The 23,822-nt window shown below is 51.0% G+C and overlaps 1 protein-coding gene across 1 annotated transcript in view; it reads right to left on the bottom strand.

The window, feature by feature from the left end:
• Positions 1 to 7,226: 7,226 nt before the first annotated feature.
• Positions 7,227 to 23,822, bottom strand: part of VCP (valosin containing protein) — a 32,518-nt gene continuing 15,922 nt past the window's right edge. The window contains exons 5-17 of the mRNA XM_005311687.4: positions 22,993 to 23,123; positions 19,989 to 20,120; positions 19,388 to 19,490; positions 17,293 to 17,426; positions 16,914 to 17,049; positions 14,020 to 14,132; positions 12,523 to 12,687; positions 12,286 to 12,408; positions 10,975 to 11,187; positions 9,792 to 10,100; positions 8,569 to 8,724; positions 8,043 to 8,197; positions 7,227 to 7,672 (exon numbers count right to left, since the gene is read on the bottom strand). Coding sequence (XP_005311744.1) covers positions 7,567 to 7,672; positions 8,043 to 8,197; positions 8,569 to 8,724; positions 9,792 to 10,100; positions 10,975 to 11,187; positions 12,286 to 12,408; positions 12,523 to 12,687; positions 14,020 to 14,132; positions 16,914 to 17,049; positions 17,293 to 17,426; positions 19,388 to 19,490; positions 19,989 to 20,120; positions 22,993 to 23,123 — 1,976 coding nt within the window. The 3' untranslated portion in view covers positions 7,227 to 7,566. The remainder of the gene's footprint in view (positions 7,673 to 8,042; positions 8,198 to 8,568; positions 8,725 to 9,791; positions 10,101 to 10,974; positions 11,188 to 12,285; positions 12,409 to 12,522; positions 12,688 to 14,019; positions 14,133 to 16,913; positions 17,050 to 17,292; positions 17,427 to 19,387; positions 19,491 to 19,988; positions 20,121 to 22,992; positions 23,124 to 23,822) is intronic.

Here is a 23,822-nt window from a genome sequence, read left to right as displayed (position 1 = left end):
GTGGGAATAAAGGATTTGCTGGACTGGACTGGCTCTGGTGTCCCTCTAGTTTGGTATCGTGTCTCTGACAGGGGACCGGAGCAACTCAGGTAAGAGAGAAAATCCCTCCCGAGCTCACAGCCATACTCACAACTGGCAGCCCTGTCAGAAAACACCCCGCCTCCCTGGCCTTCTCTAGAATGTTCCTAGGGTGGTGAGCTACAACCTGCTTCTTTATGCACAAGTACCTTGTCAATCACATGTTGTTTAAAATGAACACAAGCGTCCCCTTCAGTCTGTATCAGCAAAAACAACGAGGCGTCCTTGTGGTACCTGAGAGACTAACATATTGATCTGGGCATAAGCTTTCATGGGCTAGAGCCCATTTCGTCAGGTGCGTGGAGTGGAACATACAGGAGCAGGTAGAAAATACATGAAAAGATGGGAGTTGTCTTACCACGTGGGAGATTTTTTTTCCAGTGAGATTCTGTAACTTTCCTAACGAATTTGTTCCACTTCTTAATTACTCTGACAGGAAGTTTTTCCTAATGGCCAACCTAAACCTCTTGCTGACGTTTGAGTCCATTGCTTGTTCTGTCCTCAGTGGTTAAACTGTTCTCCTTACCACCCTTTTCTTTCTGACTATGTTTTATGTACTTGAAGACTTATGTCCCTCCTCAGGCTTCTCTTCTCCAAACTAAACAACCCAGTCTTTTCAAGCTTCCCTCCTAGCTCATGTTTTCTAGACCTTTCATTATTTTTGTTGCTCTTCTCTGGACTTTCTCCAATTTGTCCACATCTTTCCTGAAATGCGGTGCCCAGATCTGGACACAATATTCCAATTGGGGTCTTTATCAGCGTGGAGCAGAGCGGAAGAATTACTTCTCGTGTGTTGCTTACAACACTCCTGCTAATACAGCCCAGAATGATGTTTGCGCTCTTTTTTCAATATAGATCTCCTTTGTAATTTGACCAAGTTCCCACTTGTTGTATGACATTTTATTGAGGTTCTGGTTGTTGATGCTCGCCTGGTTAGGCTGTGGGGTCTCGTACCATACTGCCTAGCTTGCCTATGCATTGGGATAGTTTTGCTTTTGCACCTCTAATAATGTCACTAAAAAAACGGCTCCATTTCCTGATCTTTTTTCCCTTTAGCCTGCTTGTGGTGGGAGCTTACCTACCCCGTGTGCTGAAGTCCATTGTCTTTATTCTGCTGTTTTCCCTCCTACCATTCCTGAGGCCTGGTCTGCACAAAAGACATAGGTTGGTTTATCTATATAAGTGAAAAATCCACACCCCGAGGGGCATCGTTGCTGACCGTAGTCCCTGTGTAGGCAGCGCTAGCTCAATTAAAAAATTCTTCTCTCACCCTGGCTACTAGCACTCAGGGAGGTAGGTTACCCTACACTGACAGGAGACCTCTCCCAGGGGCGTAGGTGATGTCTACACTGGAGCCCTACAGCGGCACAGCTCGACTGCTACAGCATTTTAAGTGTAGCCAAGCCCTTGGAATCATGAACTCTGTCATTCCATCCTCACGTTCACCCAAGCTGCCTTCCACCTTCAAAGTCTCAACCAGTCCCTCCCTCTTTGTCAGAATCCCATCTAGACCAGCCTCTCCCCTAGTGGCTTTTTCCACCTTCTGTAACAAAACGTCGTCTCCAATGCATTCAAAGGGCATGGTGGATAATCTGTGTTATTTCCCCCACAGATGTCTGGGTAGTTGAAGTGCCCGATCCCCACCAAGTCCTGTGCTTTGGATGATTTTGTGAGTTGTTTTAAAAAAGCCCCATCCACCTCTTCTGCCTGGTGAGGTTGTCTCGAGCGGAGCCTTTCCATGACATCGCCCTGGATTTTTCTCTCTTTTATTCTTACCGGAGATTTTTCAGAGGTCTACCTCCCCCTTCCATCAACCTCTGTGCAGGTGTAATACAGGTGGGAGATACAAGGCAAGACCTCCTGCCTCTTTCCCCTGCTGGAACAGCTGCCCCCTTCTGTACCAATATTCCAGTCGTGAATTATCCCACTATGTTTCCGTGATGCCAACTATGTCAAAGTGTGATTATTCCCTAGGATTCCTCGGCCTGTTTCTTCCCCATACGTCTTGCCTTAGTGTACTGAGCTCAAAGATGTGCCTGTGATTTCCCCTGTCTCCCCCTCACCCATGTCTCCATGTTCTGGTCTCACCTGGGGGCTTTTACCATCATCAAACCTAGTTTAAAGCCCCACTCACTAGGTTAGCAAGTCTCTAGCCAACAATCCTCTTCCCCATCCTCGAGAGCTGGACCCCATCTCTGCTGAGCCGTCCTCCCCAGAACAGCATCCCAGGGTCAAGGAAGCCAAAGTCCTTCTGGTTCCCCATCCACACAGCCAGGCTGTGACCTGCAGGCTGTGTCTGGCCAAGGGCAGGGGCCCTGGCTGAGACAGAACACCAGCTTCACCCCCCAACTCCCCGTTGTACCTCACAGTATCATTAGTGCCCCCAGGGGTGAGCAGCACAGGGTAGTAGTGAGCAGCCCTGAACCTCCCTGTCTGTCCTTTGATTTACATAAAGGGATAAAATAGTCGGTACGGTTCATCCCGTATCTGGTGCATTCCCCGGTGGTAGGTTTTTGGTCTGCAGCTGCCCATGGAGCCGGCGACAGGGTGCTGTCCAGGCCCCTGGCTGGAGCTGAAAGGTAATTTAGACTCTTGCAACGTGTAGCGGCAGTGTTACAATTTCCCCTTCCACCAGGTGTTACTCCGGTCACTGAAGTTCAAGGCAGAGAGTTACCTGGGCCTGTAGCTTGGGTTGCTCCTCTGGAAGCGCCGCACTAACCTACGAGCTCTCCCCTGCGGCTTTCGCGTGCTCCCTGCCCCCTGAGCAACCCGGCTTCAGCTTCTGCTGGGATACAAACCGGCTCACGTGGGCGTTGGTGGAGGAGGCAATTTTTGGTCCATGGCAACGTTGCTGCTCACCCCCGACTGGCTCATGGTACCCTCGGGGCTGGGAGCCCATCAAAGGTGTTTGCAAAGTGGAGAAAGTCAGTTCCCTGAACAGGACTAGACGCCAGTCCCAAACTGCTGGAGCGTGACAAAGATTAACTACAAAGAACATTTCCCCCCAGCCCCTGGGCCCAGATGCCGGCCAGGCAAGAGGCCCAAAGGCCCTAAAGCCTGACATACGAATGGCCCCTCTAATGCGTATGCTGTAGCGACCGGGGCGGGGGGGGAGAGTTATAGCTTTCATTGGACCAAGGTATGTGGGTGTGAAAGAGACAAGTGTTCTAGTTCACACAAAGCTCTTCTCCATCAACTCTGCCCCTGCTTAGTGCCCGCCGTCACACCCACCTTTCATACGGGGTCAGGCGGTGAGCCCAGCCATAGCAACCCGAGGCACTGTCCTAGGGGAGGCCCTCAGTGATAACCTGGTACAGCTGGACCAGCCCCCTAGAAATGTAGGGCCAGCCAGGCCCTCAGGAGGCCATCGAGTCCAGTCCCCCTGCATTGAGGCAGGACCAGGAAATGCAGCCCATCCCTGATGGGTGTGTCTCGAACATAAGAATGGCCAGACTGGGTGAGCCCCAAAGGTCCATCTAGCCCAATATCCTGTCTGCCGACAGTGGCCAATGCCAGGTGCCCCATGTAGATAAATCTCTGATAATTTTCATATGACTTTACATTGTGCCTCTTCATTTAACCTTGTGGTGGGTCTACCCACGTGTGACCTCTGTTTTCATGGGACTTTGTACCAAAGCCTCATTTAGAAACTTTGCATTGCCCTTGGTATAATATTATAGCCCCTAAGGATAGAAAATTTCTTTTTGCTAGCAGTAGAACAAGAGCTCTCCCCCCCCCCACTCTTAATCAATTGCCCTGTTGAATGAATGAGGTGTGGATGAGCAAGGCATGGAAGGCAGCACCTCCAGACAGCCTCAACTGTTGGAGAGGGGATGGGAGCCAGACCCAAGGACAATAAAACGTGTCAAGTGGGCTCATTAAAGACAAGCAGACATACCGACGGCCTCGGGGGTTAGAAGCAAGCACCTTCTTTTGGAAACACCCTCTTTGCAGCATTGGGACAACACTCAAAAGAAAGCAGCACAAAGGACCAATGGACACAGACACAGAGTTTGAATCTGGTATAGATTTGCATAAGAGGAAAGCTGCTATAAAAGTGAGGTGTCTTGCAGAGGACCCCGGGTCTCGTCTTGTCAACATGGGAGCATCGATCCGGATCGGCAGAAGCCCGGCTCCACCCCCTCCCCCATCTAACTCACCTGGCCAGTGAAGTTAAGGGAGCAACTAATTGGTAACAACAAGACGGAGTGTGTTTGTGTGAGTGTAAGTGTAATATATTATATGCATATAATACAGTGTTAATGAATACATGTATTACTAATAAATGTGGCATTTTGTCTTATTCCCCCTGAAAAGATCCTGTGCAGTACTTTAAGTACAACACCCAGAGGGAATGAACAGAACAGGGAATCATCAAGTGATCCATCCCCTGTCGCCCATTCCCAGCTTCTGGCAAACAGAGGCTAGGGACAGCATCCCTGCCCATCCTGGCTAATAGCCACTGATAGACCTATCCTCCATGAATTTATCTAGTTCTTTTTTGAATCCTGTTTGTGTCTTGGTCTCCACAACATCCCCTGGCAAAGAGTTCCACGGACGGACTGTGCGTGGTGTGAAGAAACACTTCCTCTTGTTTTAAACCTGCTGCCTGTTCATTTCAGTGGGTGAGCCCTAGTTCCTGTGTTATGACTTGATTTTAAAAACCTCCAGTGATGGAGCATCCACAAGCACCCTAGGGTCCAGGGCTTAACCACCCTGTGCATTCAGAAGCTTTTCCTAATATCTAACGCCCATGGCCCATGCTGCCCACCCTCACCTCCCCAGTGCCCGGGAGAGTGGGACCATTACCTCCCCGGCCTGACGCCCGGGTAATGCACCCACAGTGTCCTCGCCTTCTTCCCCATAGCTCCACCCGTAGCTCACGTTCCATTTGTGAGCTACTCTAACCCCCAGCGCCTTTTCTGCACTGCTACCACCTAGCCCGTTTGTGTAGTTGTGAGTTTGATTTTTCCTTACACACTGTCATACTATGCACCTGTTTTTCTTGACGGTCACAGTGAATTCAGCCCCCCTGCTTGAGTTTAAATTCTAATCCTGTCCTCCAAAGTGCTTGCAACTCCACCCTGCTTGGTGTCCTCCACAGCTTTGAGAAGCATATTCCCCATGCCATTATTAACAAAAATATTGAGTAATACTGAATCCAGGACCCAACTTGCTACTTCCTCAACGGCTGAGAGCAACCCTGGGGAACGATTCTTTGAGTAGTTTTCAACCAGTTATGCAGCCATTTTATTGCAATTTCATCAGGCCCATATTTCCCTAGTTTGCTTATGAGACTGTCAAATCAGACTGTGTCAAAAGCCCTCCAAAGCTGTCTCACTTCTACTGCACCCCCCCATGCAGTAGCCTGGTTCCCACCAGATGAGGACAGTAGCTTGCTTTGGCTAGGACTTGTTCTTGACAGATCCATGGGGGTTATTACTGATCACCCTATCAGTGCTAGTAGGATATGTGCCACCTGGCCTGCCCCCCTTCCTTGGGTTGGGGCAAGGTTGGCAGAGCCATGCCAGCAGTCAGACGGGTAGTGCAGGGCTGTTCCTGGCAGTCTGGTCCACAGGTCTGTGTCCTAATTTAAATGCCCTGAGCTGTGGGGCTTCCAGCCCGGCCTTGGGGACTAGCCAAAGCTGATCACTCTCACTCCCAGCCTGCCAACTGGCTCATGCCACTCTAGCGAAGTTTGCTCTCAGTGGCCGAGCATTGCTCCCCGGTGAACCCACCCCGTCACCCTGCCCATGTCCTTTCTCCTGTGCGTTTGCATCCTTCAGCTACTGAGACCGTTATCACAGCGCTTTCTCTTCCCCCATCTTGCTTTAGTCTAGCTGGACATGGCATCTGCTCATTGTTGGGGTGTCCGTCCCCCCCCCAGCACTGAACACCACGAAGTGTAGCCCCATCAGAGCCGGAGCTGAGATTGCAGGAACACAGCTGTCCTACACCCATATTCATTCCTCCTGCATTTCCGCCCCCTCACGAACACACCAGAGAACTGTATGACGAGACCCTTTCCTTTACAGCCAGCTACGCTCCAGCACAACTTGTTCAACAGCTCAGCAAACCGCTTCTGAGCCATGTGCGCTACTGAGGGCATAACTGGGGCAAGAGGGGACTGAACAGGGCAGGTGGCTACTTCTGGGCTCGGTCGCTGTTCAGCATCGTAGGGCGGGTTCACCTCTAGACCTGCAACGACCAAGCGTTCGAGCTCACGGCTGTTTGGCCTGTGACACTCCCATAGCCACACCACAAGCCAGCTGTCCCCAGCCCGAAGCATCAGTCTTGTGGAGAAGCAAAGGCTGCTCTCTGTGCCCACAGTAAGAGTAAAGAACTCAAGAACCAGAGCCCATGGCATGCGCTGGAAGGGGCAGGCGCTCCAGGGCTCTCCCCGGCTAAGGCACTGCAAAGTGAAGCAGCAGGACACATGGGCTTGTCCATCTCCTTGCGCTGCTGGAAGAGGGGAGGACAAGCCCGGCAGAGGAAGGACACCCAAGCCGAAGAAAGGACAGCCCTGGTGGGCTGGGAAGAGGAACAGCTAAGAACTAAACCCTTCCCGGACATACCAGGGCCTGGCTGGATTTGGTTTCAGGCCAAGGGGAAGATGGGTCCCTCTGCGCGGGCGAATGGCCCTGCAGCCTGACAAGTGTGGGGCAGCAAGGAAGATGCTGAAGCAGCAGCTCCTCCGTTTCCTGCCCGTGTGCCTGAGATGCTGCATTCCCAGCCGCACTGAGCACCTGGCGGGATGCATCGAACCCAGCCAGCTAGCTGGGGGCACGGGCAGTCACACAGCAGGCTGACAGCTCCCAAAGGCTGGCCCAGGGGAGCTCAGAGGATGGACAGGGACACTGCTCCGAACACAGGTCCCAGCTGGGACGAGAGCTGCAGCCTCACCCCCACTTTGAGAAGGAACATTCAGCACCTGCCGTTCCCCGACGGCCACTTTGACTCCGCGGTCACTGGGGTTGGGTTAGAAGCCGCTTGCGAGCAGGCAAGTTTATTTTCCAAACATTCACTACGGCCACACACAGCTAGATTTTCCCAGCCAAGCCCAGGGCAGTGAGTGAGACGCAGAAGCTGGAGGGGACAGAGCTGGCTACGCCGCGGGCGTGTCACACAAAGGAAGGGCTGGGGCCTGGTTGGAATTTTATGGGAATTTTTTTAGTTTTTTTATTATTTTTGTGGTTTTTATACAGGCTAGCGTTGTACCCTTTGCTAAAGCTGCTGATTCTGCCACAGAAACTAGAACAGAAATTTCTCAGAAATTAAGTCAGTTCCCCTCCGGTTAATTCACGGTCTGCCTCCCAAACGACACCGGTTTGTAATTTATTGTGTTTGCAACAGACACCCCTGTACAAAGTCTGACGTGCAGCTACACTGTTCTGACTGAGGAATGAAGAAGCCGAGAGTCCATTGAATGTTGGAATTTCCCTGCACAACATGGCCTGGTCTGGAGTTTGGTCCGCAGAGGGCAGCAAGTTAACCATAGAGATCGTCGTCGTTGTCTTCGCTGTACACGTTCCCTCCGCTGCCACTGCCGGGGCCTTGGCTCGGGCCAGCGCCACCCTGGTTACCTGACGGGAATCTGCACAGAGCAGAGAAACACCAGTCAAGCTCCGCCCAACGGCCGCCGCCTTCCCCGCCACGCCAGTCCCCGGCTCAGAGACAAACGGAGGAGATTGGGCTCCCCGCTTACATTGCTGAGAAGGGTTTGTTTTTGTTTTTAAACGCAGGCAGAAACAGAGACCTACAGCTCTGGCTTTCCAAGCAAGTCCCACAGCACTTTACAACGTGCCTGCCCCTGCGGTGGACCCAGGTGCTGGTTAACAACATGTGGCTTAGACAGGAATTGAGTGACTGACACTGCTGGGTGAACGGAGAGTTCCCCAAACACTAGGACACAGCTGAAGCTGCTCATACCTTAGGGACCCGCTAACGCCCGCCTCCTGACTTACCTGAAGCTGCCGAAGCCGCGGCTTTGCTGTAGAGTCTGTGCAAACATCTCGTATTTCCTGATGTCGTTGTCACTGACAGAGCGGCGAGCAAAGCGCATGGCCTCCTCAAAGTGATCCCTGCGGATCTCCGGAACCGGGTCATCCTCCTCCACCTCCTGCAACGGAGCAGAGACAAAACCACGGCTCACCCTGCACCCAAGGTCCACTGCAAACAGCACTTTGTCTCCAGCCAAGCACCCAAGAGCTCCGCTTTGGTTAATGCTCGGTACAGCCAGCGGGAGTGACTGGAAACTGCAGCAGAGAAGTGACCTCACCCCAGGGAAGGGTCCCCAGGGCAGTGGGACAGCCTAGCCAAGAGCGAAGCGCCCACCTGCTGTGAAGGGCACCTCATCTGCCCACGTTCAGTGCCCTGCCCCGTGGCTGGGAAACGCCCACCGCCCTGGGGTGCACGGGGAGATCTGCGCCCGCAGCCTGGAGACAGCCATGTCCCGGCTCTCTCTAGTGGCACAGACGCAGCCTCACTCACCATGGCAGAAGGGTTGGTCTGCCTCTCGCGCTCTCGCCGGATCTCGTTCTCAATGGACTCGCGAATGGCCAGTTTGCAGGCACGCTGGCAGATCTCGGTCAGGTCAGCTCCCGAAAAGCCGTTGGTCATCTTCGCCAGGAACTCCAGGTCCACATCCTGTGGGGGAATCAGGAAGGCCCATTCTTTACATGTTACACTGTCAGCTAATACCCAGGGGTCATGGGCCCTCGAGGCAACAGACTGCCCTCCTAGAATTAGCCAGTAACGGGAAGATCCTACAGCTCGGCTTTGGGCGAAGGCAGCCCCACCCTCCCCCCTGTGCCACCAGACCCTGGGCAGGCAGTTCCAGGTGCCTCTGTCCTGCTCTCCCCACCAGGAAAGGCAGCTGGACGCAGCACGGCTCCAGGGGTCAGGGCATCACCTGAAGCAACGTTAGGCTGCGTCCAGCAAAGCCCCGAAGTCACAGCATCAGAACTGCAAAGCCACAGGGGAGTGTGGGAGCCCAGCTCAGCGCCAGAGCACTATGGAAACGCTGCCCTTGGGTAAGGAAGGGCACAGGTCATGTGACTGCCTAGGGACCCATCTGCACCCCGAGAGCAGCAGTGACACCCCCAAGGGCACTGAGAGAAGCAGGGCTTGAGAACCCCATTTGAAGTCCCCCCAAGCTGCTCAGAGCAATACACCATTTCAGTCCTCACCCTCCAGCCAGCCATACCCCACAGGAAAGGTATGCTCTATATCAGGGAATCCAGCCCTTCGCTCCCGGACAGGGCTGCTCTGTTCGGTTTGCCTCCTTGAGGCAGGCACGGTGGCGCCGTTGCCTACAGCCTGAGCTCAGTGAATGGGCTCCATCAATTAACCTTTGTGGCTCTCGCTCCATTTCCCTCTCCCGTTTTGGGTTCACAAGAGAGAATCTGGTTCTCTTGAACCAGCCTCAGCTCGTCCCCTTCCCAGAATGCACTGGGTCAGGCTTTAGAGGTGTTGGGGGAGGGTGGCAGTCATTAAGGGTGGCTGTATTTTAAGGAGCTGCCACTTATACCCAAGGAGTCACTGGCATTCGGACTCCAAACTCCACCCTCCCTCCCCATCCCCCAACGGCAGGGATTGAAGCTCATGTGCTAACAGCAGCAGTCGCCTCTCTGCCATTCCCCTTGCTCCTTTGGGGTCCATTTTCACCAAACCTCAAGAAAACCACAGCCTTGGTCAAAGAGCTCGGGCCTTGCCTTGGCAACGGGGGACTTCCTCAGGTTGGCCTTGAGGATGGCGATTCGTGACTTCTCATCAGGCAGGGGGATATAGATGAGCTGATCCAGGCGGCCAGGACGCAGGATGGCCGGGTCAATGATGTCTGGCCTGTTGGTAGCACCGATGATGAAGACGTTCTTCTTGGTGGACATGCCATCCATCTCTGTCAGAATCTGGTTAATGACACGGTCTGCGGCGCCACCGCCATCCCCGATGTTCCCACCTCGAGCCTTTGCAATGGAGTCCAGCTCATCAAAGAAGAGCACGCAGGGCGCGGCTTGGCGGGCCTGCACAAGGCAAACACACACAGTTCCTTTGTGCACTAACAGCAAGTGCCAGGATCACACTAGAATTCACCTGAAGCACCTCCTGGCCTTTGACTGACAAATAAAAGCCCCTCTCATCATACACGGAGAGGTGCTGGGATGCTGCGGGACCTCAGGGCAGCTTAGACCAGCAGCTCTGGGGCTGTCCCAGATTTACATCACAAACGCTTACGCTCAATGGACTCAGGCGTTTCCCCAAGAACTGGGAGCAACGTGAACTAGCAGAATGTTGGAGACTCCCAGGCCTAGAGAAGTATTCTGGCTGGACTGGCGCTCTTCCTGCATGGGATTTCACTCCCCATTCCCACAGCCAGGCCACACGCTCCGAAAGCAGACTCCCAGGACAAGCATGCAGCTCGGGCAGAGGCTCACATTTCCACCGAAGAACGAGACATTCATGAAGGTGGGTGGCCTCCCTAAGCTGGGTGTATTGCGGGACAAGGCTGAGGACCTTGAAAACAGAGCCGGACAGACTAGCCACCCTTCAGCTACTCTCTGCCTTCTAGAAACCTGCTAATGGAACGTCCCATGTAACAGAGCTCTATGGGGGTGGGGGGTTACCTTTCAACAACCCTGCTTCCCTTCTATTCTGGTCCTTACCCTGCACCCATCGCCAGGTATCTCAGGCAGCGGCAAGCCTATTACAGTTATGTGACTCACCCTATTGGGAAGGGTCATTAGTTTTCTAACACTAGGAACCTGGGGTGTGCTCACGACACGAGGAGGCAACACCTGATCACATGACAAAAATCACACTAGCGCTGGGGTCAGCAGGCTAGCTCAGCACAGGTGATGCTCTGGAGATGGGACCGAACATTAAAACCAAGCTGCTTACCTTGTCAAAGATCTCACGCACGTTGGCTTCAGACTCGCCAAACCACATGGTGAGAAGCTCTGGCCCCTTGATGGAGATGAAGTTGGCCTGGCATTCGTTGGCAATGGCTTTAGCCAGCAGTGTCTTACCACAGCCAGGTGGCCCATAAAACAGGACCCCTTTGGATGGAGTCATGCCGAATTTGAGGAATTTGTCTGGGTGCTCCACAGGATACTAGAGCAGGGAGAAATCTAGCATCAGCCCTCAGTGAATAACGAGCCCGACCAAAGGTTCACACCTTGACCCCGCCAGCTGGGAGGCCTGAAGCTCCAAAACTTGAAGGGTTCTGCCAGCTAGATTCTAACGCCGTTTTCAAGCCGATGTCGAACGCCATCGGCAACAGTAAGAGCCTCTTTATCCCCAGGCCAGGCACTGCCTGGTTAGCAGCAGGGTAAACTTCCTGCACATTGTGCCTCATCCCCGCCCTGCAGGGACTGCACTGAGAGAGGCCCACTCAGCCAGGGTCGCTCTCCTGAGACAGTGATGTCCACCAGGAACTGGACAGACCCACCAATTCTCCAGGGCTAGGGGATGGCCTTTGGTTAACACTAACTTGGGATGGATTAAAACCAGAGAACAAGAGGGGATAAGAGTCTCCAATTTATATTTCATAAAAGGGCGGAGATGGGTCTTCAGCATCTGCCCTGCAGACAGTGGCCTGCAGCCAAAGGCAGGGGCATGTCAAGACCGCCCTGATCCTGGCATTTCCAGCGTCTCTTTGTGGGAGAAACTTCACAATCGTAGAAAGCCCTTGATCAAACATGCCACACTCCCTGACAGCGCAGAACCAGCACCTTCTTTCGGCATTTAGTTTCTCGGATACAAAGGTCTTGGCTACACTGAGACCTCAGCAATCTTCCCACTCTTGGTCTCTGAGCAGCCCAGATGACACAAGATCTCCAGTGCCCATCCACAATAGCATTTCCACCACTAGCACCAAGACAAGATCTGCCAAGACCGCTCAGTGTAGACAACTCATAACAAGACAGAACAACGCAATGTTCCCCCCAGCATGTGCACAGCCCTCCTGTCTCCCCGTGCACACCACAGTGTTAAAACTGACAGAAAGCAGCATGAAGTTTATAGTCAATTGTGAGGAAATCAGAATACCATGTGAAAATGTTTGGGAAGAGGTGGCCTGTGGGATTAAGATTGATCAGAACCCCTTTTTCGGTAAACATCTCCATTTGCAGCCCACGCTGGCATCTCTCAGTAGTTTTTTTAATTAAGCAATTTAACCAACAGCCAGGAATCGCTCACACCAGCCCTCACCTGCACAAGCTCCTGGAGTTCTCTCTTGACATCTTCTAGACCACCAATATCTTCCCAGGTAACCTGCGGCACCTCCACCACGGTCTCCCGCAGAGCTGAGGGGTTGCTCTGGCTCAGAGCCCACTAGCACCAGGAGAGAAAGGGCGACACATGAATTACATGCACTATTCACTTGTTCTAAGACAGTAATGAACAGGGAGAGAGACTTGGGCCAGCAGCCGAGCATTTCTGCATTACCCTGAAGTCATCCATGGTCACGGCTAGTGAATTCATCACTTCAGCATCTATGGTTTCATCCTCCAGGTCGATGAGATCCATCTTCTTCCTGATGGCCTGAAGAGCAGCTTCGGAGCAAAGCGCCGCCAAGTCGGCGCCAACATGGCCGTGGGTCTCATTGGCCACCTGAAAGCAAAGCATCACCCGTGACTTACCAGGACTTGTGCAAACACGTCACACTGGCAGAATCCGGGCCCAAGAGTGCAGCCCGCAAGATACGCGGTCACCCTGTGGTGACCCTTGATGCTTTGCTGTAAGTTCAGGAGGGGCATACAGCACCCCAGCCGGCAGGCAGGCAGAAGCTACGTTTCATAGGGGATCGGAACTAGGAGTAATTCAGTAAGGGGGCAAAATGACAGCCCTGGAGATAGGAGTCCTCTATCCACAGGACCGATCTTGCAAGCGCACTGCACCACTTCCCGTACGCACTGCCAAACACTCAGATGACTCAGTCTGTGCTCCGCTCGATTCTTGGCTTCTCAGAAGACTGCCAACTCGGGGACTCTGAAGATATGGTAGCACAACACTCCTCCAACGGGCCTAAGAGCAATTTGTGCATATTGGGGAACAAAACCACAACTCTAAAGAGAAAATGATGGATCTAAATTAGCTGTTCCCACTTGAGAGATCTTGGAGTTGTGGATAGTTCTCTGAAAACATCTGCTCAATGTGCAGCAGCAGTCAGAATGTTAGGAACCATTAGGAAAAGGTCAGATAAGAAGACAAAAATATCATGATGTCACGATATAAATCAATGGTGTGTGACCACGGGGGGGATATGAGAGAGGTCAGTAAAATCATGACTGGTGTAGAGAAAGTGAATTGGGAAGTGTTATTTACTCCTTCACATAACACAAGCACCAGGGGTCACTCAATGAAATTAACAGGTTTAGCAGGTTTTAAACAAACAAAAGGAAGTATTTCTTCACACAATGCATAGTCAACCTGTGGAACTCGTTGCCAGGGGATGTTGGGAAGGCCACAAGTATAAGTGGGTTCAAAGAAGAATCAGATAAGTTCCTGCAGGATAGGTCCAGCAACTATTAGACAAGATGGTCAGGGATGCAACCCCATGCTCTGGGTGTCCCTAAGCTCAGGTGCTGGGACTGGACAGCAGGGGATGGATCACTCGGTAATTGCCCTGTTCTGTTCATTCCCTCTGAAGCACCTGGCACTGGCCATAGTTGGAAACAGGATACCGGGCTAGATGGACCATTGGTCTGACCCAATGTGACCATTCATACGTTCTTATGCAGCCACGCCACTTTCGCAAGGCAGTGACTTTTTGTCACAAGCCGGTTGGGTAGAATTAAGGCCAAAGATTCCCTGCTTCTCCAGTTTCCTGCCCTATCAATCCCATGAATAAATTACATCACCGTAACTGCAACAATTCATCCATCACGTAACTCCTTAATGAGAACACCGATGTGTGGGTCCAACAGAAAGCATGCTACCAACCTGCTCCAGGTCAACATCGTCAGCCAGTTTCATATTCTTCGTGTGGATCTGCAGAATCTCCAGGCGGCCGGTGGCATCAGGGATACCGATATCTACCTCTCTGTCAAAGCGACCTGGGGAGCACAAAACACACCCCTAGCTGCCGAATTCTCTGGAAGTGGGTAAGCTCTGATTACAGCATTCCCCTGCCCGTGGTCCCACTGAAAAGCAAAGTGAGGACTGTCCACGTGTTCCAGTACTTTGAACTACAGTGATGGATGCTTTAAAAAACCCAAGAGAGATCGGAGAGTGAGGGAGAGATTCAGCCAGTCAGGGCAAGTGAGAGCAGTGGCTTGATTAGAAGTCAAGATTGCTAAATGTAGAGGAGCATTGCTTGGTTCAGTCATTGTTCTAGAGTGATTTACACTTCGGTGAAGGTAAGTCTCCCCGTCACCAGCACTGCTCTGTTTCTGACAGAAACAGCACCACAGATACGCGGATTCCACGGCCAGGAGGGCCCATTGCAAGCAACTAGTCTGGCCCCCTGTAAGACACAGGCCAGAGACCCGCCCCACAGTAATTCCTAGAACTTTTGGAAAAACTTCCCATCTTTTTTTAAAATGGTCAGAGCTGGAGACTCCATCACAACCCTGGGTAAGTTGTTCCAATGGTTAATTACCGTATATACTTGTTCATGAGCCAAATATTTTTGGTAAAAAAATGTTGCATCAAAGAGCGGGGGTCGGCTTATAAACGAATCTACAACAAAATTTGATGATTTTAAACTCTATGGAATCATTGAATTGAGTATCTAATACAGGGATCAGCAACCTTTGGCCCGCGGCCCGCCAGGGTAAGCACCCTGGTGGGCTGGTTTGTTTACCTGATGCATCTGCAGGTTCGGCCAATCGCGGCTCCCACTGGCCGCGGTTTGCTGCTCCAGGCCAATGGGGGCAGCAGGAAGTGGCGGCCAGCACATCCCCCGGCTCCCTGTGGCAGCAGTTTGCGTTCCCAGCCAATGGGAGCTGCAGGAAGCGCCACTTCCCGCAGCTCCCATTGGCTGGGAACAGCAAACCGCGGCCACGGGGAGCTGAGGGGCTCCGTGCCTGCAGAAGCTCCAAGTAAACAAAACATCCTGACCCGCCAGCGGCTTACCCTGATGGGCCGGGAACCAAAGTTTTCCAACCCCTGAAATATAGGGTCGGCTTACGAAAGGATCATACAGTTTTTGCTATTTTTACCTGTCCATTTTGGAGAGTCGGCTTATAAACAAACGGGTAATGAACGAGTATATACGGTACTCTCACCCTTATTTCCAGTCTGAATTTGTCTGACTTCCACTCACTGGATCACATTAAACCTTCCCCGCTAGATTCCAGAGCCCTTTATTAATTATGTGTTCCCCATTAGATACTTATAGATTGTAATCAAATCACCCCGTAAGCTTCTCTTTATTAAGCTCAATAGACTGGACTCTGAGTCTATCACTCTAAGGCAGGTTTTCTAAGTCTTTAATCATTCTCGTGGCTCTTCTCTGAACCCTCTGCAATTTACCAACATCCTTCTTGAACTGTGGGCACCAGACCAGGACACAGGATTCCAGCAGCGGTTGCACCAGTGCCAGATAGAGATGGTAAAGTAACCGCTCTGCTCCTACTCCAGATTCCCCTGTACACATCCCAGGATCGCATTTGCTCTTTTGGCCAGAGTCACGTTGGGAGCTCATGTTCAGCTGATTACCCACCATCTCCCCCAAATCTTTTCCAGAGTCACTGCTTCCCAGGATAGAAGTCACCCATCCCATAAATCTGGCCTACATTCTTTGTTTCCAGAGGAATACATTTAGCTGCATTAAAACATATATTGTTTGCTTACACCCAGTTTACCAGCATGGCTCCTTTTTCATTTCTACCCATGGATAAAAAAAAAAATTAATGGAGATATCCTATCCCCTAGAACTGGAAGGGACCTTGAAAGGTCATCGAGTCCAGCCCCCTGCCTTCACTAGCAGGACCAAGTACTGATTTTGCCCCAGATCCCTAAGTGGCCCCCTGAAGGATTGAACTCACAACCCTGGGTTTAGCAGGCCAATGCTCAAACCACACTGAGCTATCCCTCCATAATTAATGGATGCACAGCACAGGTAGAGACTGTTCAAATATTTAGAGGCAGATTTAAATCTCTCATGACTTTCTAGAATGCCTATCACTGTAGCATCTAAGCTACGTATGAAGGGTGTTAAGTGCCAAACATGAAAGAGCCCCGATCCCTGACTGCTACTACTGCAATAAAAATTAACAGTCACATGCAAAAATGTAAACATGCCACAACTGCAGTGTCACCGTAACTGTGCTCTCAGATGGCTAGTTGTGCATTTAGCTGGCCATTTGCCCATGCAAGTTCCACCAATCTGCAGCTGCAGCCTGGCAGTAACTGCTCCTGCAAATTGGACATTCATTCTTGGCCTAAAGTATTGAAAATTCACTGGATATGTCTCAACACTTAAATTTAATGTAGGACAATGTGGGGCTTACTACAAGTTAAGGGACGAAGCTGTCTGAAGTGACCAGCTAGAAGAGGTGGTCTTTAAAGCACCCTCAAGGTTGCCAGTCAAATTTTGTTTAATAGTAAATGGCCACTTCAGACAGGGGCTTGCCTTAGCGCAGGAGTCACCATCATTATAGCATTTGGCAATTTCTGCTGTTTTTAACCCTGCGGCACAGCGTGTGATACCAGCTGGTGGAAGCCAGAAATGAGTTTCCTGTGAGCTCTGAAGAGATGAGTCAGCAAGTTGTTAATCAGACCTACAGAGTTATCGGGCACATGCTAATGTCTAATCAATCATTTCACAGCCCTAACCCAGGAACACTCAAAGCACTGGATGCACCACCAAAACGGCAGCGAAGCTCAGTTACCGAATCGCCTGAGTGCAGGGTCAATGCTGTTGGGTCTGTTGGTAGCTGCCATAACAATCACATGTGCTCTCTGCTTCAGGCCGTCCATCAGAGTCAGCAGCTGAGACACTATGCGACGTTCCACCTCTCCGTGCGTCTACAGAGAGAGAACAGCAGATCAGCAAGAGACCCCACAGAAGCAGGTCGGCAACGGCAGTGAAATCCTCAAGCTCTAAGGAAACCTGCTGTTCTGTGCCAGCCCCAGTCTCTGGATTCTTCCCAATTCAGACTGAAACCCAAGCACTAGGCCAGCGTGACGCATCTACGCTGCTTCTGCACTACACTCAAGTCCTGTGCTAAAACTGCCCCTGGGAATGCCGGAGCCGGACTCCTTGTTTACCTTCTCTCTCTTTGGAGCAATGGCATCCAGTTCATCGATGAAGATGATGGCAGGCGCATTTTTTTCAGCTTCCTCAAAAGCTTTCCTGAGATTGCTCTCAGACTCACCAGCCAGCTTGCTCATGATCTCAGGACCTGGAAAACAGCAGCAAGATGACAGGCTTTGGGGAAGCAACAAGTAACCAACAGGACCTGTGACTGAGGTGCTCGTTACTCAGAGCAAAAACGTTACATTTCTACCTGCAAAGGAATGTGTCCTTTTAAACAGACCCGGGAACGGTCAGGGCTGGGATTACTCGCCGAATCCACAGCAGCAGCAAAGCTGCTTTTGAACTCCAGCCTAGAGACAGGGCCGGCTCAGACTTTTTTGCCGCCCCAAGTGGCGAAGGGAAAGAAAAAAAAAAAAAAAAGCCGCTTCATTCTTCAATGGCAATTCGGCGGTGGGTCCTTCCCTCTGAGAGGGACTGAGGGACCCCCCGTTGAAGACCCAGACGTGCTGCCTCTTCCTATTGGCCGCCCCAAGCACCTGCTTCGTTCGCTGGTGCCTGGAGTCGGCCCTGCCTAAAGTCTCCAAACCAGCTATCTACAGTCATAGTTGGAATAACTGAGCCATCTTTTATCTTCACTTCTACTCAATCTAGTTCTCTCTTGAGGACTCATCATATCACGGCAAACTGCTGGAGTCAGTTCTGACTTGAAAGAGATGCAACCAAATTACATGGTAAAGAATTTAGGGAAAGAGTCAAATACTACAGTTGCCTTTTGTTTGTGTGGTTTGCAGTGCACAGACAATACAAGCCAGCTTTCCAGACTAGCCCCTCTGCAGACAGTCTGAAGAGACTTCAGCAGGGACAGACCTTGTGTAAGCATGTGAATTCCAGAAGGAGGAAAAGTACTCCCCTGGAGGGGCTAAGAGATCTCCTACAACCGGCAAACAATGACAAGTGTTACTGACTCACTCTATTAAGGTTCTTTTCTATTGCACCCACCTCTGTGGCAATGGAACCCCAGGACTGAATGTTCTTTACAGTATCTGAGGGGAGTTGACTGCCATGATAGAGCCAGTACTCACGTAGGCTTCCCCATGCAGCTCTGTGGCTGCACCCAGATCCTGCCCTACGGCAGTCTGGGGACTCCCATTCAAAGACTAGGCCATTACCTACTATGCAATTATTCTGGGATGCAATGGGAGCTCAAGCCTCTAGAGGAAGAGCTAGTGCATTACCCACAATGTCCTCCAGCCTGGGGTTGCTCTAAAGATACTGAGCTTGCCAACTCCAGACACTGGTCACTCTTACACTGCACCGTCCATTTGCTGCTTTCACCCTCCCAGGACACAGTTCGATGCAATCTGACCAAAATCGAAAGAAAAAGCAGTTCCTAAGCACGTCTCCTCAGTCCCCGAGTGCGGCAGAAGGCCGAGCAAACAGAAAAACGTGATAGTAACCTGGCCATTGCTGGCTAGGTCAGATACTCCCCAGGTCACTCTGACCCAGCCCTTTGGGGATCCCATGAAGGGGTTAATAAGGAGTTTTGACCCTTTTGTTAATTGTAAGACTCACATTACAGCCCTTGGGAAAGTTCCTTCCAGCTGATATGAAGTGAAGCAAGAACAGCTCTCTCCTTCACTGGTAGGGAGCTCCCCATACCAAGAATGACCATAGAGGGCTCCACTCCAGGCCAGCTAGGTAGCATTACCCATTCATGAATGAAATATGCTGGCAGAGGCTGACGCTCTCTGCTGATGTATTTTCTAGCCAGATGTGTCAACCCGCAACCTCCACACTCCCTACCAGCCCCTCAGCAGATGAAAGAATCGATGTCCTAGATCTGAACACACCTTTACACTACTTCTTGTCCATGAGGAGACTGTAGTTTACTCCATGCTGACACTAGAGGGGTTTCTCAAGGATGGGCTCCAAATGGCCCAGAGGCAGGCTTGAAACAGGTCAGGAAAGACTTAAAAACGAGGTGGCTCCGCTCAGCTGAGGGTATTTTACAAACAGCATTGATGCCTTCTGTCCCCCTGAGCTGGACGCACCTTTCAAACGAGTGCTTAAAGTAGATTTGGTGCAGAAGGAATTCATGCAACTTACCATTGATCAGGAAGAAGAAAGCTCCAGTTTCGTTAGCCACTGCACGTGCAATCAGGGTCTTACCGGTACCAGGAGGGCCATACAGCAGGATTCCACGGGGAGGCTGAGGACAAGGAGCAGGGCCTTTGTTAGTATGTTAATTTTAAACGTCGACGTATATTCCCAATGAACCTGAAGAGAATCTGAAGAGTGCATTCACTCCAAAGCTCTGATGCAAGTTCAGGCAGCAACAATCAGTCTTATCAACACTGTTAACGTCTTTCTGCAGTACACAGAACCGAGAACTATCCAACAGGTGGCCGGGCTGTTCCAAAGCGAGGCTCTGCTCTTCACATCACTGTCTCTCCGGGGACAAGCACTGTGCAATAGACCACGGCTTCTAGCTTTTCACTCCGCACCCACCAGTGGTGGCCTGAACACCTAAGGTAGCTTCCTAGGCCAGCAATGGGACTCAGGTGGTCAGCAAGGAAGGTCACAGGTTACTTCCCCCCCCAGCACCAAGCACACTCCCAAATTCTTGCTGGACCAAGGAGGAAGATCCCAGCAGAGCTTCAAACACTGGGCTAGGCTGATCATTCATCTGGCACTTGCAGACCCTTACCTTCACACCTATGGCCTTGAAAAGCGCAGGGTGTCTGAGCGGAAGCTCCACCATCTCCTTGATCTGGGCCAGCTGCTTCCGGCAGCCTCCAATGTCATCATAGCCCACTTCATTCAGGGACTCTTCCTCATCCTGCCAACAGGGGAAGTCATTAGTGCACAAGGGAAACAAGAGACTTAGTTCAACACTCTCCTCAGCCAAGCAGGACCTGGGAGACCTCAGGTGCTGGAGAAAGCAGTGGGGTCCCCACAGGACTTGTAAGTTTCTTTTCTTCCAACTGGATTACGGAAGGGCACAGGCCACTGGCCGTAGCACAAAATGGGGAACCAGTTCTAATGGATTTGCCTGTGATCTTGGGCTGGTCACAGCGTCGCAGCGTTAATCTCCTCAGATGTAAAATGGTGAGATGCTGAGAGGGGCAATGTTTGTAACTCCCTCTAGAGAGCAAAAAGGGTATGTCACTGCTAAGTAGTATTCATCTTAAGCTATAATCATGGCGTGATCACAAACCTAGCTTCTTGAGTAAGCTACCTAACTGTGCAGTGGAGACCATTGACCAACAGCCTGTGATGTGGCTACACAGAACCAGCTGAGGAGCTCCAGCAAATTTAGAAGTGAAATTTGAATGTTTTTAAAATACCTCCCGCCACCCAGCAGCTGCTAGGGAGCAGGGATGCTGCCAGGGTCTCTCGTCCCTTTCAATGTCCTTCCCAGAATTAGATCCATATGCGAGTACTTTGCCTCCTACCACATACAATACATTTCAGGCTTGTGAGGGAGTTGGTTCGCATCAAGCAACAGACTATGATGCTAGCCCCAAAGACTATTCTAGCTCTTATACCACATCCATCACTGTGGTATCCAAATGCCTTGGTATCACCGCACCTGATGTGTCACTACACGAAGAGCTTATCACCAACTAGCAAACCTGGACTATTTACAGTAAGTTCCTACATGACATCAAGGACCATTTATGGGAGCGTCTCCTCTCGTGGCAGAGTGCAGAGCTGAGCGGCTCTGGCACAAGCTAAAGGCCTGGCTGAAGATCCACAGTTTATTGGCTGAGTGAAGTGACACCCAACACTCAGCTCAACGGCACTTCTCTGTCTGACACTTGAAGAACGTGTCCAATCTCAGGGACGTTCTAGGCACCAGTGGGAAGAACCTTACTGCTTGTGGTGACAGTCAGAAAAGCAGCATCAAATGGGTACTGTCCAGGGGAAGCTGATATGAAACTGATCAAACAAAGCACAGCAGCTTAGACAAGTTAATCAAATGTAGGTTTAGTGGTAGTTTCTTGTAAAAAAGCTCTAAGTTCAGGGATGAAGGCTGTGTTCTTGCCCCCCCCCCCCCCCCCATCTGCCAGCTGGGTCTGCATAAGCAACGAAGCATGCAACCCTCTAGTATTGCTAACCTAGAGATGAAATTAGAAGGGGAGCCCAACGTCAGGGATTAGCTAGAGTTTAAGGAATTAGGCAGATATATTTCAGTCAAGGCACTCAAAGCACCTTGGCTAACAGGCAGTTCCACCGCATGAGAGGCTCTTATTTTAGGACCGACTCACGCACAGTATGGAAGGTAAAGACACCGAACTCTGCAGGAAGTTCAAAGCCAGCTCTAGCTAATACTATCAGTGTAACATTCAAACCCCACAACGTTAGTGGCAGGATTTCAGGTCTCGTGGCTGTTCAGACACCTGTACTCAGCGGTAGTTATTTACAGTAATGGGAATGGTTTCCAGCAGATAGCTAGGTGAGTGGCTGCAGACATGATCAGCTGTAGGGGCTCACACGCTAGATTCTCCTACATGAGACTTCAAAAGGCACCTGCGCCTAATGAATGGTAGGGCCCATACGCCTAGTACCTTCAGTGCTTCCTACCCTAAATGCAGAATGGCCAAGACTTTCAAGAGGAACTAGTGCTTTGAAATGTCTCCAATTTTGGATGCCCCAACCCGAGACACCGTATAGTGGGGCCTGATTTACAGGAAGTACCCTCCAAAAACCAGCCCCCTTTAGGTATCCCAGATTGGGCGCACACACAAAAAAAAAATCACTAGATACTTTTGGAAGTCTTTTCTAATGTCCACATTCACTCCTTTCCCTGACAGGAAGAGAGTTGAGTTTGGTCAGCCACATCATATACATTATCTGCTACAGACCATAGGAACTGCATCCGAAGAAGTGGGCTGTAGTCCACGAAAGCTTATGCTCTAATAAATTTGTTAGTCTTTAAGGTGCCACAAGTACTCCTGTTCTTCTTTTTGCAGGAGCAGTGGGTGAGGTAACCTCTTTGATTGGACCAGCTTCTGTTGGTAAATGAGACAAGCTTTTGAGCTACACAGAGATCTTCATCAGGTCTGGGAAAGAGACTCAAGCCTGGTCTACACTAGGAAGTTAAGTAGGAATAACTGCATGAAAAATCCACACCCCTAAGCAATGCAATTAAACCAACCTAACCCCTAGTGTAGACAGTGCTAGATCGACAGGACAATTCTCTCATCAACCTAACTACTTCCTCTCCAGGACATGGATTACCTATGCTGACACGAGAACCCCTCATAGGTGGTGTCTGCACTGAAGTGTGCAGCATTTTAAGTGTAGACAAGCCCAAAGAGTGTCACAGCTAAATAAAGGTGGAACAAATTGTTTAGCATAAGTAATTAAGGTATGTTGCAAGAGACCATTCAAGGTGAAGTGGTCTGTTAACACCTCTGCAGCCATAGGACAAAACAAGCGGGTTAGTGGGTTACAGATTGTTGTCCTAAGCCAGAAATCCAGTGTCTATTAAAGCCATGATTTGTAGTGTCTAGCAAAGTTATGAACGTAAGCTTCCAGAGCAGAGACCATTGTCCGACAGGGGTTAATATTAGATGCTCCAAAGGGAAGTGTGAAATCTGCACAGCAAGCCCAAAATCCGGAGACGGACAGAGACCCCCCAGAAATAGTCTCTCTTCTGCAAAAAGGACACTGGGGGAGAAACCAGGTGCTGGAGCTCAGCTTACCTCTCGTTTGATGGGCTCCCCTTCACAATGGATTACTGTATCTGGAGCCACTATACAGTAAGGGCTTGGGTCTGTCTCCACCACTTTGAACTCCACAGCACGCATCCCTCCACGCACAAGGAAGATGTCACCTGGAAGAACCATCACATTTCAATGACCTGCAGTTCCCAGAGCACGCACAAATCAGGGTGCAAACAGCATCATGCTTGCTCTCAAAGTGAGTGATTACAGATCCCCAATACAGGCCGCCTGGCCTTCCCACAGTATAGCACCCCCTTCCTCTCGGATCTGCAATTCCTGTGCCACTGCAGATCTGAGAGGAAGGGGGCGCTATACTGGGAATCAGACCCAGAAAGAAAGTCAGCCAAACTGACTGGCTAGTAGTGGAATGAGAGAAAGCCCAACTCCAAAACTACAATGCAGTGGCCGGAAGAAACCAATTCAATGCGCCCCATCCTCAATGCACAGTAACTAAATTCCTTCTGGCTGTCAGTTTCACTTGGAGAGGAAGAGGGGAGGAAAGGAAGGTCACTCCAACCAAGGCTCCCTCTCATTTTTTTTCCCTGCAAGCAAAACAAGTGGCTGCCAGAGTTCAAGTTTCAAACCTGGGAGTGCAGCCTACCCACTCATCTCCTCCTGTCTCTCCTCTCACTTTCCCTTCCTCTCCGCATCTTCACTCCATGGGAGTTTGAGAGAAAGTATGGTACCTAGACGGCCTTCCCCTCCCACCACCAAGCTGTCAGCACTGGCCAGGGGAGGGGGGACTCTTTGCCAGCAGCACCAGAAGCAGCCAGGGGAAGTGGGAAGCTCTGGATCCCAGAACAGGACAA

Source organism: Chrysemys picta, chromosome 6, assembly GCF_011386835.1.
Source record: "Chrysemys picta bellii isolate R12L10 chromosome 6, ASM1138683v2, whole genome shotgun sequence".
NCBI lineage: Eukaryota > Metazoa > Chordata > Testudines > Emydidae > Chrysemys > Chrysemys picta.
Note: the sequence above shows the minus strand (reverse complement) of the source record. Positions and strands in the feature narration are given on the sequence as shown.